The sequence below is a fragment of the Scyliorhinus torazame genome, chromosome 6, assembly GCF_047496885.1.
Source record: "Scyliorhinus torazame isolate Kashiwa2021f chromosome 6, sScyTor2.1, whole genome shotgun sequence".
In the NCBI taxonomy this organism is placed as follows: domain Eukaryota; kingdom Metazoa; phylum Chordata; class Chondrichthyes; order Carcharhiniformes; family Scyliorhinidae; genus Scyliorhinus; species Scyliorhinus torazame.
Genome location: NC_092712.1, coordinates 78739616 through 78760101, shown reverse-complemented (window position 1 = coordinate 78760101; position 20486 = coordinate 78739616). Strand labels below are relative to the sequence as shown.

Sequence of the window (20486 nt, the reverse complement as noted above, 5' to 3'; positions counted from 1 at the left end):
TGGATACTGTTGGGGGAGATGACTCACCAGGAGAAGGCAGTATTAACCTGGCTCATGACACCGTGGCTGGCTCTGCTGCACAGAAGGGCGGTAAAAAGACTGGCAGGGCTATAGTCATAGGGGATTCAATCGTAAGGGGAGTAGACCGGCGTTTCTGTGGTCCAAAACGAGACTCCCGAATGGTAAGTTGCCTCCCGGGTGCACGGGTCAGGGATGTCTCAGATCGGTTGCAGGACATACTGAAAGGGGAGGGTGAACAGCCAGTTGTCGTGGTGCATATAGGCACCAACGATATAGGTAAAAAAACGGGATGAGGTCCTACAATCGGAATTTAGGGAGTTAGGAATTAAGTTTAAAAAGTAGGACCTCAAAGGTAGTAATCTCAGGATTGCTATCAGTGCCACGAGACAGTCAGAGTAGAAATTCAAGAATGAATACGTGGCTTGAGAGATGGTGCAGGAGGGAGGGGTTCAGATTTTTGGGACATTGGAACCGGTTCTGGGGACGTTGGGACCATTACAAATCAGATGGTCTACACCTAGGCAGTACTGGAACCAATGTCCTCGGGGGTGCTTTTGCTAACACTGTTGGGGAGGTTTTAAACTAATGTGGCAGGGGGATGGGAACCAGATTAAGAAGTTAGAGGTCAGTAAAGAGGCAGCAACTAAAGCCAGCAAAGGTACTAGATAATAAACTCAATGTGACTAAGGGGAAGAGTAGACAGGGAAGAGATGATGATCGCAAAGGGACAGGTGGTCTGAGGTGCATTTGTTTCAATGCGAGAAGTGTAGCAGGTAAGGCAGATGAATTTAGGGCTTGGATTAGTACCCGGGAATATGATGTTATTGGTATTACTGAGACTTGGTTGAGGGAAGGGCAAGGCTGGCAACTAAATATCCCAGGGTATAGATGCTTCAGGACGGATAGAGAGGGAGGTTGAAGGGGTGGAGGAGTTGGATTACTGGTCAGAGATGATATCACAGCTGTGATTAAGGAGGGCACGATGGAGGATTCGAGCACTGAGGCAACATGGGTAGAGCTAGGAAATAGGAAGGGTGCAGTAACATTGTTGGGACTTTACTACAGGCCTCCCAAAAGCGAGCGTGAAGTAGAGGTATAAATATGTAGACAGATTATGGAAAAATGTAGGAGCATAGGGTGGTCGTGATGGGAGATTTTAACATCCCCAACATTGAATGGGACTCATGTAGTGTTGGAGGCGTAGATGTTAAGGGTAAGATCCTGGCATGGATGGAGGATTGGATGACTGGGAGAAGGCAGAGAGTGGGAATAAAGGGGTCTTTTTCAGGATGAAAATTCAGATGGAGCAGAATTTGTAAGGAGCATCCAGGAGAGTTTTTTTTAGAGCAGTATGTAAAAGTCCAACTCGGGAAGGGGCCATACTGGACCTGGTATTGGGGAATGATCCCGGCCAGGTGGTTGAGGTTTCAGTTGGTGATTACTTTGGGAATAGCGATCACAATTCCGTAAGTTTTAGAATACTCATGGACAAAGACGAGGCTGGTCCTAAAGGAAGAGTGCTAAATTGGGGAAAGGCCAAGCATAACAAAATTCGGCAGGAGCTAGGGAATGTGGATTGGGAGCAGCTGTTTAAGGGTAAATCCATATTTGAAATGTGGGAGTCTTTTAAGGAAAGGTTGATTAGACTGCAGGACAGACATGTCCCTGTGAAAATGAGGGATACAAATGGCAAGATTAGGAACCATGGATGACGGATGGAATTGTGAGACTAGCCAAGATGAAAAAGGAAGCATACATAAGATCAAGGCGACTTAAAACTGATGAAGCTTTGGAGGGATATCGGAAAAGTAGGACAAATCTCAAACACGCAATAAAGAGAGCTAAAAGGGGCCATGAAATATCTTTGGCTAACAGGGTTAAGGAAAATCTCAAAGCCTTTTATTCGTATACAAGGAGCAAGAGGGTAACTAGAGAAAGGATTGGCCCACTCAAAGACAAAAGAGGGAATTTATGCGTGGAGTCAGAGGAAATGGGTGTGATTCTTAATGAGTACTTTGCATCGGTATTCACCAAGGAGAGGGACATGATGGATGTTGAGGCTAGGGATGGATGTTTAAATACTCTAGGTCAAGTCAGCAGAAGGAAGGGGGATGTTTGGGGTATTCTAAAAGGCATTAAGGTGGACAAGTCCACAGGTCCGGATGGGATCTATCCCAGGTTACTGAGGGAAGCAAGGGACGAAATAGCTGGGGCCTTAACAGATATCTTTGCAGCATCCTTGAGCACGGGTGAGGTCCTGGAGGACTGGAGAATTGCTAATGTTGCCCCTTTGTTTAAGAAGGGTAGCAGGGATAATCCAGGGAATTATAGACCTGGGAGCTTGACGTCAGTGGTAGGCAAACTGTTGGAGAAGATACTGAGGGATAGGATATATTCACAGAGATCTGGGAGTTAAGATCCATTGTACCCTAAAGGTGGCAACGCAGGTCGATAGAGTGGTCAAGAAGGCATACAGCATGCTTGCCTTCATCGGACGGGGTATTGAGTACAAGAGTCGGCAGGTCATGTTACAGTTGTATAGGACTTTGGTTAGGCCACATTTGGAATACTGCGTGCAGTTCTGGTCGCCACATTACCAGAAGGATGTGGATGCTTTAGAAAGGGTGCAGAGGACGTTCACCAGGATGTTGCCTGGTATGGAAGGTGCTAGCTATGAAGAAAGGTGGAGTAGATTAGGATTGTTTTCGTTGGAAGGACGGAGGTTGAGGGGGGACCTGATTGAGGTCTACAAAATTATGAGAGGTATGGACAGGGTGGATAGCAACAAGCTTTTTCCAGAGTGCGGGTATCAATTACAAGGGGTCACGATTTCAAGGTGAGAAGGGGAAAGTTTAAGGGAGATGTGCGTGGAAAGTTTTTTTTACGCAGAGGGTGGTAGGTGCCTGAAACGCTTTGCCAGCGGAGGTGGTAGAGGCATGCACGATAGCATCATTTAAGACGCATCTAGACAGATATATGAATGGGCGGGGAACAGAGGGAAGTAGATCCTTGGAAAATAGAAGACAGGTTTAGATAAAGGATCTGGATCGGCGCAGGCTGGGAGGGCCGAAGGGCCTGTTCCTGTGCTGTAATTTTCTTTGTTCTTGAATCTAGATGATATTCAGTGCAGGTAATGTTAGAATGGCATATTCAATGTAATTTCAATATATTTTTAATTCAATGTTATCCTTCTTTTAATGTCCTGTTTAAGGCTGCCCTGTTACCTGCTGAATTTGTCTATTTTTGTTACTATGTGAGTGCATATGTTTGCATGTTTTTAATCCGACAGCCTTTAAATTAACTTTTCGATGTAAGTAATGTTACACTGCCTTCGGGCTGCAAACGTGTTTGTGAATAAGACATAATTTTCAAAACATCGAATTACAGTTGCACAGCTGTAATTCTACTGCCCTATAACCCCACCCGGCTAAAAACTACACTTGGTCTTCACTCTCCCCAAGTCTACCACCATGGGAAAATCAACTTGTTGAAAGAATATACCTTTCCTGCCTGCCGTGTGCACATCCCACGTGGAGCACATTTACATTCTGAAATTAGCTGTCACAATTTACTAATAACACTCTTATTATTATATCACAAACTTAGCATGAACAATGACAGAAATATACTAGCGATAGATTTTTTAAAAATTTGCATATAATGCAAACCTCCTGGAATAATTACTTCCATTAACACGCGTGTCATGCTTGCTTGCAATGAATAAATTCATCACCTTGTGGCATTGGCAGCATTTCAGCCTCCCTGCATAAACCTTGCGCCAACTTAGCATGCAGTGGCATTGTTCCAACCTTTTTGCATTAATGCTGTGCAAGCTTCAATTCATCAAAAACACCACAGCCCAACTCCTCATTTCTAAGCCCAGCACGTATGGGGAAAGAGCAAGGAAATGGTAGTAAGCAGACATGCTTTCAAAGAATGGGCAAAGGTGCAGAGTCAAATAGCCACCTCCTATCCTGTTTAAATTCTCCTGATGTCCTTTCTACCTCTGCTATCACTTCACCTGCAGATATCCATATGAAAAATCTTACCTGGTTTTCAAATGTGTCCATGAACTCAAAATAGTTGTCCCTATTGGTCTTTTTTTATTTCATGGGATGTGAGTATTACTGGCTGCCCAGTAATTGCCCATTCCTAATTGCCCTGTGAGCTGCCTTCTTGGTCCACTGCAGCCCAAGTAATGGGCACACCCTCAATGCTGTTAAGAAGGGAGTTGCAGGATCTTGACACAGTGAAAGAACAGCAGTATAGTTCCAAGTCAGGATGGTATGTAGAGGGGAACTTGCAGGTGATGGTGTTCTCATGTGTGTCTGCTGACCTAGCCCTTCTAGGTAATAGTTTAAAATATGCTACTGAAGGAGCTTTGGTGAGTTACTGCAGTGCATCGTGTAAATGATATACACTGCTGCAAATATGCATCAATGGTGGTGGTGGAAGGCGTTTTGTGCTGGATGGTGTTGAATTAGTGTTGTTGGAGCTGCACTCATCCAGGCAAATGGAGAGTATTCCATCCCACTTCTGACTTGCCTTGAAGATGGCAGACTGGCTTTGGGGAGTCAGGCGATTTACGTGATGCAGAATTTCCAGCCTCCGACCTGCTCTTGTAGCCACAGTATTTATGGACAAACATACAAGTTAGGAGGAGGAAGTAGGCTCTTAAGATCCTCAAGCCTGCTCCACCATTCTATAAAATCAAGGCTGATCTGATCTGTTGCCTCAACTCTACTTTCCTTCCTACACCTTACACCATTTCACACCCTCGTCCATCAAAAATCTATCTAACTCAGCCTTAAAAATATTCAATATTGACCCCACCACTCAGGGGAAGGAGGTTCCATTGACGGATGGCCCTGTAATTCAATAAAGCTTCTGGTAAACACCCCACTCCCCGGGATGTTGATGGTGCGGGATTCTGCAATGTAAAAGCCATCGAATGAGGAAGAGATGGTTAGATTCTTTCATGTTGGAGGTGGTCAATTCTTGGCAGTTGTGTGGCACGATTGTTACTCGTCACTCATCAGCTCAAGCCTAAATGTAACTCAGGTAATTTTGCATAAATACATGAATAGCTTCAGTATCTGGGCAGCACGATAGCACAGTGGTTAGCACTGTTTCTTCACAGCCACCAGGGCCCCAGGTTTGATTACTGGCTTGGGTCACTATCCGTACGGAGTCTGCATGTTCTCCCTGTGCCTGCGTGGGCTTCCTCCGGGTGCTCCGGTTTGCTCACACAAGTCCCGAAAGACGTGCTGTTAGGCGAATTGGACATTCAGAATTCTCTCCCCAGTGTACCCGAACAGGCACTGCAATGTGGGGACTAGGGGCTTTTCACAGTAACTTCAATGCAGTGTTAATGTAAGCCTACTTGTGACAATAAAGATTATTAGTAGTATCTGGGGAGTCACAAACAGTACTGAAAAATATGCAATCATCCCACTTTTGACCTCATGATGGAGGCACAGTCATTGAAGAAGCAGCTGAAGATAACTGAGGTGAGGACACTAGCCTGAGGAACTCCTGCAGTGATGTCCTCAAACTGAGAAGATCGGCCTGCGACCACCGTAGCCATTTTCCTTTGTGCTCGATGTACGACACAAACTAGTGGAGATATTTTCCCGATTCCGACTGACTTCAAGTTTGTTAGGGCTCTTTTTTGTCTCAGGGTGGCCGGTTCAATCAAGGTAGTCAAGATGAAATTGGATTACTCCCTGAAAAGGAAGAATGTGCAGGGTTATGGGAGAAGGCCAGGAATTACACCATGTGCATTGCTCATTTGGAGAGCTGGCACAGGCATGACAAGACAGGTCGAATGGTCTCCTTTTGTGCTTTTACAATTCTATGGAATTTAAATTCAATTAATTGATAAATCTAGAGTTTTAAAAAAGCTCGTCTCAGTCGTGGTGACCACAAAACTATTGGATTGATGTAAAATCCCATCTGGTTGACTATTGTCCTTCAGGGAGGAAATCTGCCATTCTGGCCCACATGCATCTCCTGACCCACAGCATTTTGGTTGACTGAAATGCCCTCTGGAACGGCCTAGCAATGCTCTTGGTTGTACCAAACCACCACAGAAAAGTCAGAAAGGAATAAATTCTAACGGAACATATAGCATCAACCTATGCAACAGAAATAAAAATGGCACACCACGCCATTCAAACCTACAAACTCTTCCTTACCAACATCAGGGGGCCTGTGCCAAAATTAGGAGAGTTGACCCACAGACTAGTTCAGTAACAGCTTGACAAAGTGGCCAAACAATGAACCAGGGTATTATTGGGTTCGTTGGTTGTAAAGGGAACTCTGGAAAGGTACACCATCAGGACTGTTGTGATCCGAGGGAGAGAATGTTCGTAGAAGTGTACTTAATCGTAACCATGAAATTGTTGTTAGATAGATTGCTGGCGTTTCCTGTGCAAATGAAGAACAGCACATTGTGCAATAGTGTAGCTATGGAGTGCCACATTTGTGAGGGAAGTGATGGAAATGCTTCAGGTTACACAAGGCGCATCGTTATTGCATTAACTACTGAAAGCAAAATTTACCTTTTTGGTACAATTCATGCGTGATTTGCATTGGTTCTGATTGCCGTTGAAATAAAAGCTACCAAAAAAAGTGGTATCTCGTTGGTAATTTCTTAATTTTGAGGTCATTCAATAAATTTGGTTTTGGGTTCCCCCACGGGGATTGTAGAAAAATAAAGTTCAAAATCGAATCAGAGTGTGTAAAATAAGTGTTCACTGGAAATTTCCAGCATTCAAACGAACAACATTTCACATTTGATTTTGCAAAATTTTATTTGGAAATCAACATGGGTAATTTTAAGGCTCGGATTTTGGTGAGAGAGTGGATCTGACTGTGAGATTTGAAACAGTTGAGAATAGAGCGTTTTCTGGCTGTAGCAGTGCACATGGGAATTAATGCTGCACGAGGAGTTAAGAGGGATGGGACCTCTGAAGAATTGGTTAGGTACGTGGGGCTCCAGGAAGAAAGGGCAAGTTCCGTTTAGTGATAGAGTACAACTGGCCATTGCAAAAGTAATAAGACTATAAAAGGATTTACTTAGAACGAGTGAAATTGGCGAGAGACGAAGGAGATACGGTATGCAAAGAGGGAATCTGATAGAGAGATTAACAAAAAATTTGAAATGGAGTAAGAGTTCCAATTCTACAAACTTGAGTTACTGACAAGTGAGGTTGACTCAAAGAACTCGATTTAGAGACAAATTTTGCTTTGTACCTAAATTTAGTGAGGAGGGATTGGAGGTGCACTTTGCGTGTTTTAAGAAATTGACACAAATCTGAATTGAAAAGAACAGTGCACTATGCTCCCAAAAAGTATTTTGTCAGTGAAAGCTTTGGAAGTGTATGCACCTCTTTCAGCAGGGCACTTTTGCAATTATGAGAAAGTAAAGACTGCTATACTCAATGCTCACAAGTTGGTGCCAGAGGCACCTTGGCAGAAATTTGAGAACGGGAACGGACCACACCTCTGTCGAACAGAACATGGAAGAGAAAATGTCGCTGAATAGGTGGTGTAGGCTGATGAAGATGGAGCAGAACTTGGAAAACCTTGGGGAGGTGATCCTGAAGAAATTTAAAAATGGCATCGCTTTGGGGTTACAGCCTTGCTTGGAAAACCACAAAGATAAGGGAAGCCTCAGCAATGGCAGACGGGTTAACTCGATTCAAGACAGAATACTGAAGTTAAAAACCAAGCGTATGGGGCGGCATGTGGCACAGTGGTTAGCACTAGGACTGCGGCGTTGAGGACCTAGGTCACTATCCATGTGGAGTTTGCACATTCTCCCCATGACTGTGGGTTTCACCCCTACAGCTCAAAGATGTGCAGGTTAGGTGGATTGGCCACGCTAAATTGGCCCTTAAATCAGAAAAAAAATAATTGGGTACTCTAAATTTTTTTACCTTTTTTTTTTTAAATAACAAGCATACAGGATTTGTCCAGCCAAGGGTGTCTCCTCTGTTGATATGTCCCGGCCAATATATTCATGAACGAGCAGGGAGTCTCCCTTACACTCACTGAGATGACGAATAGGGTGATGGAAGCTATAGAGATTTTTGCTCACGCTCATCTGGTAACACAGGCAAATCTACTATTATCCTCCGAAATACAGGATCAGTACATCATTGATGCATGTGACATGAAGCTCTCCCCAAGGTGTTCACTGAATAATAAGGTATTGATTCGGGGCATTGATGGAAATTGTTTACCTGCTCCTTTGTACAAAGTTAATTTAAAATGTGGCTTAGTTATTGGTCCTGTTATTGTGGGTGCCTTTCTGCCAGTACCCATTGAAGCTGTTGATTTCTTGTTAGAAAACAACGTGTCGGAGGATAAGATATCGTTGTCTCCAGTGGTTTCAAGGAAGACCCATTGAGGCTGTCAAACTTGAAATTGTATAGGAAACAGCAAGAAACCTCGAAAGAATGCAAATGAATGTAAACCAGCTGTGAGAATTAATATTACAATTAAAGATGTGACCATATAATCAGAAACACGTTTTTTTTATTTTTTTTTATAAAGTGCCCAATTCTTTTTTCCCCCAATTAAGGGCAATTTAACTTGGCCAATCCACCTACCCTGCACATCTTTGGGTTGTGGGGGTGAGACCCACGCAGACATGGGGAGAATGTACAAACTCCACACGAACAGTGTCCCGGGGCTGGGATCGAACCTGGGTCCTCGGCGCCATGAGGCAGCAGTGCTAACCACCGCGCCACCCCAGCCTGCTACTTTTAAATGGACAATGCCATATCAGGCTGAAAAATAAAAGTTAACGGCAGTTGGAAACAATGTAAAGCCATCTAATTATAAATGCTGAAAAAGTTTGAGCAAGATGAGGCAAAATAGTTAGCTTCAGTACTGGAAGTTAATGATGAAAACATGATTTGAAAAGAGTGGAAAAGCTTTGTGCAATGCTGACACTACAGAGCAGCAAGGAAGGATTTGTATTCTTGAACATGATTTAAAATTGCAAAGCAAAGAGGCAATTGCCCTGGCTAGAATGGAATTAAACAGAGCTCGAACACAGTGGGAGGAAGAAAAGCAAAAAAGGATGACGGCTTGCAATAAAGGAGGCGGTGTTAAGCTAAGCCTCCTGGAAAAGAAAACCAAAGGGTTAAATCATGGTGGAAAACGTAAGAACCACATTTTAACTGAAACATATTAAGCTGGCAGAATTGAGAAGGACAGTGAATTAAAATCAAATTCTTAAAACTCAGCGATACAGAGCCCCATCAGCAATTACAGAGACAATTGTTTTACTTGTCAGGACAGGGATATTAAGCAGTCGCAAGCCAGTTCCAAGTGGTCCAAGTGTCCAAGAGAAAATCACCAATGCCGGTTCACACAGTAATTGAGAACTTACAAGGACAAATTTGTGGCAAACACAGCATAAGGTTCTAGATGAGGAAATATCTATATAAATCATAGATATACATAAACAGTAGCAGAGCCCCCATGGCATTGCTCCTGCGAAGTCAGAGGATATGCTGTTTTATCGGGTGCGAGTTTTAACATTTAACTCACTGTTGTTCTACTGCTACGGTGTGTCCTTTAAGGCCACAGTGGCCCAGTGCTGATATCAATAACTTGTATTAAGCTGTCCAATTATTAATATGGCATGTTTATTTTCAGTCAAGAACATGATTAAAATCAGACTTTAAAGACTGCTTCTGCTGGAGTAAGTAGTACACATTGGGGGTTATATTGGTTACTGAAAATCTGCAGAATCTTTAAAAAAAAAAGTTTACCAAACATGAACTAATGCAAAACGATAGCAGCATCCACGTGTGCAGAAAATTATCCGGTTTATTCAAGCCATCCTAGACTCACTGCACTTTAGTGAGCCGGTTGTCAGAATAAATTTTTGTTCAATTAAATTGGTCGTTGAGGCAGCCAAGGGGAGACACTCAGACCTCCAAGCAACTGGCAACTGAATGATGGAGGGCACTTGCTCATTCTCCAATCCAGGCATGCGAAATGGCACAGGGAGGTGCAAGAACCCAAATAGAATACGTTCTCCCATTTAAACAGCCAGGAGCAAAACATTACTTTTTTGAGCTGCCGTTATTCAGTGCTTCGGCACTGGGCAATTCAAGTGCAATGGTGAAAATGCTGATCATCTATCTCCAGCAAATTCTCCATCCCCTCCTTTGAGAGGGATAGCTTTCCGAGGAAATTGCATCTTTTGGCATCACATCACGAGAAGCTCAGTCTGATGCCCTGGAAGTAACATGTATTCACATTTTAGTGGCTGCAAATTACAAACCTCTACCAGTTTGTGTGTGCAACAAATCACTATTTCTTCATTCAATCCTAGCTGATGTAGAGTTAACAGGCCTTTAGTAGTTGATGAAAATGAAACAAACCATGCAAACAGTTTGTTGCTGACAACATCATGGGCCATTAATCTTTTCCAAGTGTTCGCAAAGTCTTTCAGCTTGAACAGTCAAGAGATTGACACATAGTCAAAGCTTTTGTAATTCATCATCATTGTTTTCTACCTTTTGCTCAGCAAATAAGTCTCGCTTGTATACAAAATTCTGCAGACACAGAACTTGGGACCAGTGCCTATAGTTTTCACAGAAATCCAGTCAGATTTAATAAATTAGGTGGCTTACCAGATATACTGTACATCCTGCAACATATTCAGAATGTGATTATTTTTCTACCTGTCATGTGAGAGTACCTTTAAGAAATGGGTGTTTATAAATGGGTGTGTATATAAATATCTGTAGTGAGAGTACTTTAAGAAATGGGTGTTGTACTACTGCAGTGATGTCAGAGAGTGGGTGGAGCTGGGTTGTCTGTCGGCCTTTTACTTTCATTTTAGGCTGTTTGCTGCAGGGTATGTTTTAGTTTTGTTTTCAGTGTGGGAGCTGAAGCCAGGCAGAGCAGCTGTACTGTTGATCTCTCTGCCATGAAAAACCTATCTCTTGATCATTTGGTGAATTCAGAATTATAAATGTTTTCAGTAGTGACTTTAACCTGATGTGCTTCTGATAAAGGTTTTGTTTTTAAGTCGTATGGATGTTAAAAAGGAAAGCCTAAAGGATTACTTAGTGTTGTATTCTTTGGGGGTTGTATTTGAATTAATGGTTGCTAAGATGTTCACTGTATGTTTTAAAAAGGTTAACTTGAGTTCATAGAATAAACATTGTTTTGCTTTAAAAAATACTTTTCCATTTCTGCTGTACCACACCTATTAGAGTGGGCCGTGTGCTCTCCATACCACAATCTAGTAAAAGTTGTGGGTCAGGTGAACTCCATGATACCCTTTGGGGTTCTCTAAACCCTGGCCCATAACATCCCTTTAGTGAAGATTACCAACCTGGATAGATTTGTTTGTATTTTCTTAATTATTATTCGATTGACGTACTAATGAAATCGAAGTTACACACCAAGTTGTACCAGACCTAAATCACTTGATACAATAGCTCAATATAATTTCACCGGTATCAATTTGGATGAGAAGCAACTAACGTATCCTTTTTATTTGCTCATTTCATCCTGGAGAGAAGTATTTTTCAGGTCATTATGTGTAGCACATTATAATCACAATCTTTTATGATGATTTACAGTGTAGCTACACAAGTAATTCTTGCTGCAATATGTACAGTATTTTCTTAATCATAGGATTTCACAGCACACAAAGTGGTCATTCAGCCCATCGTTTCTTTTTAAAAGAGCCAATTATCCCATTTTCCTGTTCTTTCACATAGCGCTGCAATTTGTTTGCTATTTGAAGTTCATACCCAATTTCCTTTTGAAAGTTACTACTGAATCTGCTTCCAGTAACACCTCATGCAGCACATCTCAGGTCAGAACAAATCACTATTTTAAAATATCCTCATCCCAAAAATCAAAACAATGCATCAGCATCTATGATTCTGCGAAAACACAATTTGAAAATGATGCAGAATTGAGAGAAAAGTTAACACTCGGCAAGACTGCAACAAAGGACAAGACAACATTAATCAACTTCAGAATGGGAATCTCATTGGCAAGTGTGAGTTACGTAATTGAGAGGAAAGAAGTAGCATGAAAAACAACAGGTGCGATTCTCTGGACCAATTGTGCTCGAGCGAGAGCACAATGTGGCCGGAGAATCGTGGGAGAACCCTCTCACGGGCCTCCCGGTAGCCTCCGCGCTACGGGGGATTCACACAAGTCCCGCGAGGAGTCGGAATTCCTCCGAACCCGGGGGGGGGGGGGGGCAAATGGCACTCCCGGAAGGAGGTGTTAAACATACTTAAGACCTACTTACCCGAGATAAACCAGCCTCCCTCCATCCACTGGCCTCCCTCGATTCTCTGATGACACCAGAGAGACTATAGCTGGACGCTGATCAGTCCACACAAACGTGGACCAGGCAGATCGGCACCTGGGGGGGGGTCTCCCGGGCCATCCCAGGTGATCAGGGTCAGTGCAGGGTGGCCCCCTGGAATGTGGGCACCTTGGCACTTCCCAGATGGTGCCTGGGCACTGCCACCCTGGCACTGCCAAAGTGCCCAGGTGGCACTGCCAAGCTGGCAGGAGCACTGCCTGGGTGCCAGTGCAAGGATGCCAGAGTGGCACGGCCTAGGGTCAGGGCTCAAGGGGGCCATGCCCCCATAGCAGGGTGTCATCACTTGGGGGGATAGAGTAGTGCCCATGTGTGTGTGGGGGTTGTCATCGCCCATGGGTGGGGGGTTAGCTCACGTAGAGATTGGGGCACCCTTTCAAAATGACATCCTGATCTCGGAGTTCAGCTCCCCAGTGCTAAAAAAAAAAAATCCTAAGTGGGCTAAACAGCCCAAAAAAGTGACTAAGTGTTATTGAATAGCAGTGGGGAACTTGCCGGCAGAGCCTTTCCCAACGTTACTGGGGTCAGATGTGCCCATGTTAGGTTAAGTTGGTGAGGATGCTGTCAAGTGCTTATTTCCTCCTATGTTCGGGTACCTGGCACATGCGCAAATTAGCAGCTATTCATTCAGAACCTCCAGCTTGAGCAATGGTTGTACTCCTCAGCCGCTCTTGGTGGTGAATAATCAAGTCTCCCACCCAGAGTGCATTCAAGTGCTCTAATCTGAGACAATGCAGTGGACCAGCAACATGAGACATCCAAATTACAATCCTATTGCCCAACAGGCTATAGCCCAAACCAACAACTGAGATCATATTGAATTCCCAATCACAGCCAAGATATTTTGGACAGGTGCAAGCTCAGGCAAAAGGAGGCAGTTGTCGAAGGATGGTCAACCTGGCAGATATCCAATTCTGATTGTGCTCCGAGACAATGTTTTACGTGAGAATTATAAAACACAAATCAATGGCACTGTTGCAGAGGCATCTCAGACAGAGTCCAGCAATACACCCATCTGCCCCCCAAAAAAATGCACTCGTGCTCCTTCCCTCTGACCACCACAAAACACTACCCCGTCCAAACTGGGTTAGATAATAACTCTAATAAAGCACACGCTGAAATTTGGAGCACAATTCTGTAGAACCAAAAAAGTCTTAAAGCAACCAGATTTATGGCTGACCAAAGTGTTCAAATTGTGACAACAAGAAATATGAAAATAGTCCTCGTGACAGGAAAGAATAATTTGGAAATATCCTCAAGATGGTCCCCCAAATAAGAGAGTGGCAGTTAGAATTATGAACATCGGTGTTTCCATTAGATGATAATTTAGACTTTGGCAGGGAATGCTGGAAAAAAAAATGTCAGTATGGGAATTCCTTACCAGTGTCCTCATGCTGACAATCAATAAGGATCACTCTTCTCGCTAAGGGCTTGTAGGATGAACTAACCTCCCAAGAACTAGAGAGGGCCGTAAGAGAGGAGAGAAACAAAACAGAAATGAATGAGCAAACATGTATTTATATCATGCCTTTAACATTTTCAGAATATCCCCACAACTCTTCACAACCAATGAATTACGTTTGAGGTGCAGTCACTGTTTTTCAGACAAACCGGGGAGACAATTTGCAAAACAACATGATCAACAAACAGAAATAAAATGAATGACCAAGTAATCTGTTTTGGATGGAGTTGGTTGATGGCAAAATGCTGGCTAGATTTCCGTGAGAACTCTGCTCCTCTTGTTCTAACAGTTCAATGGGTTCTTCTGATTTGGGGGACCAGAGGTGGTTTGTTTTAATGTCTCTTAAGTAAGATGGCACATTGGACTTGTCATAGGCCTTGGCAGCAGTTTTAGGCTATTCAACTCTTCAAGCCTGCTCTGCGGTTCAATAAGATCATTGGTGTGGTTTCAACTCCACTGCCCCCCCCCTTGTCCATCAAAAAGGATAGATTGGATAGGCTGGAATAGCTCTCTTTGGAACAGAGGAGGCTGGGGGAAGGTTTGATTGAGATGCACAAAATTGTGAAGGGCCTGGACATAGAGGGGATGGAAAGGGCCAATTTACTTAAGCAGAGGTCAGCAGCTTGGGGCATAGTGGGCAGAACGGTAGCACAGTAGTTAGCACAGTTGCTTCACAGCTCCAGGGTCCCAAGTTTGATTCCCAGCTTGGGTCACTGTCTGTGTGGAGTCTGCACGTTCTTCCAGTGCCTGAGTGGGTTAGCTCCGGGTGCTCCGGTTTCCTCCCACAGTCCAAAGATGTGCAGGTTAGGTGGATTGGCCATGCAAAATTGCCCTTCGTGCCCAAAAAAAGGTTAGGTGGGGTTACGGGGATGGGGTGGAAGTGTGGGCTGGGGTGGAGGTGTGGGCTGGGGTGGAGGTGTTCCTTCCAGGGGCCGGTGCGGACTCGATTGGCTGAATGGCCTCCTTCTGCACTGTAAATTCCATGATAGTTAAAGAGATTGGTACAAAGATTAGAGTGGAAATTTAAGGGAGGGGGATGTGGGGTCTGGAACTCACTATCTGAAAGGTTGTAGAGGCAGAAACCCTGAACTTATTTTTAAAAAGGTGTCTGGATATGTACCTCAAATGCTGGAAAGTGGGATTAGGCTGGAGGACTCGTTTTTCAGCTGGCACAAACTCAATTGGCCAAGTGGCCTCTGTTCAGTAAACTTTATGATTCTATGAAAAATTGGTCTAATTCTGCTTTGAATAAATTCAATATCGCAAATCTCTACTAATTTCCAGGGAAGAGAATTCTACATATTAATGACCCTTTGAGAGAGAAGAAAATAGTCCACATCTCGGTCTCAAATGGTAGACCTGTGATTCTTAAACTTCGTCTCTTGGTTCTGGTCTTTGCCACAACCTCCTGGTATCCACCCTATCAAATCCCCTCAAGATCTTAATGTTTCAGTAACATTTGGGGCGGCACGGTGGCTAGCACTGCTGCCTCACAGCGCCAGGGACCTGGCGATTCCAACCGAAGGTGCTTTGTGGAGTTTACACTTTCTCCCGTGTCTACATGGGTTTCCTCCTACAATCGAAAGATGTGCAGGTTAGATGGAATGGCCATGCTAAATTGCCCCTTAGTGTCCAATAGTTGGGTGGGGATGCAGGGCCAGAGCGGGGATTGGGCCGAGGTAGGGTGGTCTTTCGAAGGGTTGGCGCAGACTCGATGGGCTAAATGGCCTCCTTCTGCACTGCAGGGATTCTATGAACATCACCTCTCATTCTTTTAAAACTCCAAAGGTTAGGAGCAAAGGAATGAGTCGACTGAACCCTTCCCCAGGGCTAGCTTGCCAGCATAGTTAGAGTTTAAATGCTGGAGTGGGGGTTGAACACAGCACTTTGACTTGGACGCAAGACTGACACACCACTGACCAATGCTGGAAAAAGTCAATTCCAAAAAACATCCAGGGAAAAACAGGAAGCAAATTCCTTGAGATTTTGTCACCTATTTGTTAGGTCATCTGAAACAGAGCAATATGCATCACAAATGAATGTCAATGACTCATCTCCCATATTATTTTGTGCACTTACCTTTATTGCTACTGGTGGGCAGTGCTCAGCCCATCATGACTTGAAGTGGATTCCTTTCTCTTTTATACCTTATTCTCTCTGCCTCCAAGCTTGCATTATCACTTAGCGCGCTCATTCACTGCCTCTTTCGGATGTTATTTTAATTTATACTTTTTTTTCTGCATAGAGCTGTATTATGTATTTGATTAACTGTTCAGTTGTCTGGTTGTTGCCCTGCTCTGATTTCTGTTCGTTTTCACAAATACATGTTAATGCCAAGTCAGCTGGCTGGTTATAAACAGGAGATCAAGCTCAAGTTCAGCAAGCCACTGAACATCAGGAGCCAGTTAACAGGTACGTGCATCAGACCCCCAGCTACCTAATTGTTCCATGAAAGTGGCGTTTCATAAGGATCAGCTGACTGATTTGCTCATGCATTGGAAGGCTTCCAAATATTGAGTCAGCTTGTCAATTTCATCCCTTCTGGGAAGGTAGGGGGAGACCTCTGAATAGGGGAATTTGACGTGAGGATAAACACGTAGGAACAGGAGGAGGTAATTTTGCCTCTTTGAAACTGTTCCACCAGCCAATGAGATCATGGCTAATCTGTGGTCTAACTCCATACCCTCCTTGGCCCCATATCCTTTGGCATTAGTTTCAGATTTAAAATGAACACCTGATTGCGTAAGTTGCAGGAGCTCCAAACTTCCAATACCCTTGGGGTGTACAAGGGTTTCTTAAATCTGCACCTTAGGGTAGCACGGTAGCACAGTTGCTTCACAGCTCCAGGGTCCCAGGTTCGATTCCCAGCTTGGGTCACTCTCTATGTGGGGTCTGCACATTCTCCTCGTGTCTGTGTGTGTTTCCTCCGGGTGCTCCGGTTTCCTCCCACAAGTCCAGAAAGATGTGCTGTTAGGTAACTTGGATATTCTCAATTCTCACTCAGTGTACCCGAACAGACGCCGGAATGTGGTGACTATGGGCATTTCGCAGTAACTTCATTGCAGTGTTACTATAAGCCTACTTGTGACAATAAAGATTATTATTACAGGAGTGAAATTAACTTTTAGACTATGACTGCATACAAAGTCTTTAACTCTTCAACTAGAAGTAGCTTCTCTCGGTCTAGTCCCCTTTAATATCTTGAAAACTCCAATCAAATCAAACTTAACCCGCTAAATTTCAGGAAACGGTCCTTGTTTGCACAATCACTCCTTATAATTTAACTCCTTGAGTCCCAAGTATAATTGAAAATCTATGCTGCATTCCCTCCAAAGCCAATATATCCTACCCATGGTGTGGTGCACAGAACTGCTGACAATACTCCAGCTGTTATCTAACCAGGTCTTTCGTATAGCTGAAGCAAGTCTTCTACCGTCTCATATTATAGAGAGAAAATACACCATGCTATTAGCCTTTTCATACCTGTACGTGACATTTTAATGATGTCCCTGGATCCCCAAGATGCTTTGCACTGCCAGTGTTTCTAGCTTTAAGATTTATAAATTCCCCTGTTCAACCCTTTTTAGGTTCAGAGCGGATGACCTCATATTTACTGACATTGGAATCCATTTGCCACAGTTTTGCCCATTCACTTTATCAATATATTTTGTAATTTTAAGTTTCCATGTGTACTGCTTTCAATGCTACCCATCTTTAAGTCATCGGCAAATTTTGATATGTGGCTTTCTCGCCCATCATCTGATTGTTAACGAATACAGTGAACAATCGAGACCCTTCCTAGACACCACTAGTTACATTGTGCCAATTAAAATACCTACCTGCTCATTATCCCTACTCTCTGCCAACTCCTTGATGAAGTCAATAATTTGCCGTCAATTTCATCAGCTTTAGCCAAGTCTCGTGAGGGACTTTTTCAAATTTCTCCTGAACGTTCATACAAATAGGATTGCTAGACATTCTCCGGCCCAAGTATTGTAGTCACATCTCCAAAAATTCAATTAGGTTGGTCAGGCCTGACCTACCATTTACAAATCCACACTGGCTCTCTCTGATCAGCTGAAAAGTTTCAAGGTGTTCAGTTACTCTATCTTTAATTATAGACACCAGTGATGTTGAGGATAGGTGTTAGGTTAACCTAATCCATAATTCCCCAATTTCCCACACTTTTTAGAAAAAGTGGAGTGACACGAGAAATGTTCCAATCTAAAAAGGAACACTTCCCAAATTGTAAACTTTGGAAGATTATCTTTACAGCATCTGCAATGTTCTCACCTACTTCCTTTAAAATTGGAGATGAAAACCATCTGGCCCTGGGTATTTGTCACTCTTTAATGTATTTGCTTTCTCCATTACTTTTATGTTGTGTATTTTATAATAATGACCCTGATTGAATATTAGTTGCCTTGGAATTTCCTACAGGCTGACCTCTTCCTCTGCTGTAAACACGGAAGTTAAGTAATCATTCTGTTTGTCTGCCATTTCCATAGAAACCCTACAGTACAGTAGGAGGCCATTTGGCCCATCAAGTCTGCACCAACCCTCCGAAAGAATGCCCTAGCTAGGTCCAATCCTCCGCTCGGTCACCGTAACCCCAGTTAACCTGCACATCTCTGGACTTGGAAGGGAAATTTAGCATGGCTAATCCACATAACCTGCATATCTTTGGACTATGGGAGGAAATGGGAGCACGTGGAGGAAACCTACAGACACGGGTAGAACGTGCAAACCCCACACGGTCACCCAAGGCTGGAATCGAACATAGGCTTCCATTTTCATTAACAATCTTACCTATATCAAAGAGTACATATTGCTCCTGACAACTCTCATTTGTCTCAGATAAAAGTTGAGCCAATTTTGATGTCTTGCATTCTTCTTTCCATACCCTCCTTTTTGTAGCTGACAGTTTGGCCAGCCTTTCCGGATCTTTGCATCTTTTCCACCCTCAGAATCTGTACTGTCTTTGCACTTTGTATGCTTTTTCTTTCAATTTCAAGTGCCTTTAAGTCATCCATGCCTGTCTTTTTGGCAAGTATAACGTTTGCCCCCTTAGGCTATAAACTGACTCTGAAAATCTCCCACTTGATCTTCTGACATTAACCCAGTCACAGACTTACCCAGCTTCTGGCTTACCTATTCAAAGACAGCCTTGCCTAAATCTAAGTAGCTGTTTTGCATTGCTGCCTCCCAAACACTACATTGAACTCAATCATAACATGATCACTATTAGATAAATGCATCATAAGACTGTGAAATAAATCTAATTCACTATCAAACCTAATATGTCGTGCCACCTTGCTGATTCGAGGACAATATTACAGTAAACTTGCCCAGACACACAAGAAATTCACTACGGTTTGGGCATGCAGAAATATTTGACCGACAAGGGAGTCGAGGCTTGTGGGGGACAGGTGAGAAAGTGGAGTTGTGGGGACAGGTGAGAAAGTGGAGTTAAGACAATAATCAAATCAGCTGTTATTTTATTTAGTGGCAGAGCAGATCTCCATGGCCTAACCCTGTTCCTATTTCTTACATTCTGATGTTATGTACCCATAAAGTCTCCATCGTCCAATTACTTCACTAGATTTTATCCATAACCACCAAGGCTATTCCTCTCCACCCTTCATGAAGATAATCTGGTGAATTTAGTTCCCTGTCCTGACCGTCTTGCAACTAACTCTCAATAATGACAAATCCTCACAACTTAAATTTGTGCTTACAGTTCACGGAGTTTGTTCTTTATACTCTGTACATTTGTATAAAGAGCACTTATTTGGACAAAAGCACATTAACCTACCCTTCGGCTCTTGTGTTTTACTCAATCAAATGCAGCACAGAAAGAATCCACTCAGTCAGTCATGACTGGTATGGCTCTCTGCAAGGGCAACTCATCTGATCCCACTTCCCCCTTTCCTCATAGCCCTGTAAATCATTCCCCTTTGGGTGCTTATTATTTCCCTGTTGAAAACTACAACTGAATCTGCCTCCACCACATACTCAGGTTTCTCAACCCACCTGCCAATGGGAACAATTCCCTCTATCTGTGCTGCACAGACCCCTCATGATTTTGAACTCCTCTATCAAATCTCCTCATGACCTTCTCTTCCTTAAGGAAATAACCCCAACTTCTCCAGTCCATCCATGTAGCTAACCAAAGTCTCTCATCCCTGCAACTATTCTTATAAATCCTTCCCTAATTCGCTCTAAAGCCTTCATGTCTTTCCCAAAGTGTAGTGCCCAGAAGAGGACACGACACTCCAGTTGAGGCCGAACCAATGTTTTAGAAAGGTTCATCGTCACTTCCTCGTTTGCATTCAATGCTTCTACTTAAAAGTACGAAGTCTTACAACACCAGGTTAAATTGATCTGTAAAGATTTAATCACCTGCTAATGGTCGCATTCCAAGCATTGTTTGGCATCTTTGAATTTGTCTATATATATGATTCTGGAACATATCTCTTCATTCACCTGAGGAAGGAGCAGCGCTCCGAAAGCTAGTGACATCGAAACAAACCTGTTGGACTTTAACCTGGTGTTGTAAGACTTCGTACTGTGCTCACCCCAGTCCAACGCCGGCATCTCCACATCATGTCTACTTAA

General features: G+C 43.4%; 1 protein-coding gene across 2 annotated transcripts in view; it reads right to left on the bottom strand.

Annotated features, from left to right (window-relative positions):
• The window catches only part of znf438 (zinc finger protein 438), a 311227-nt gene that overhangs the window by 166615 nt on the left and 124126 nt on the right, over nt 1–20486 (bottom strand). The window contains exon 2 of one of the 2 annotated variants that reach the window (XM_072508356.1): nt 13788–13864. The exons of the other annotated variant lie outside the window; for it this stretch is intronic. Coding sequence (XP_072364457.1) covers nt 13788–13864 — 77 coding nt within the window. The remainder of the gene's footprint in view (nt 1–13787; nt 13865–20486) is intronic. 2 annotated transcript variants of the gene reach the window in all.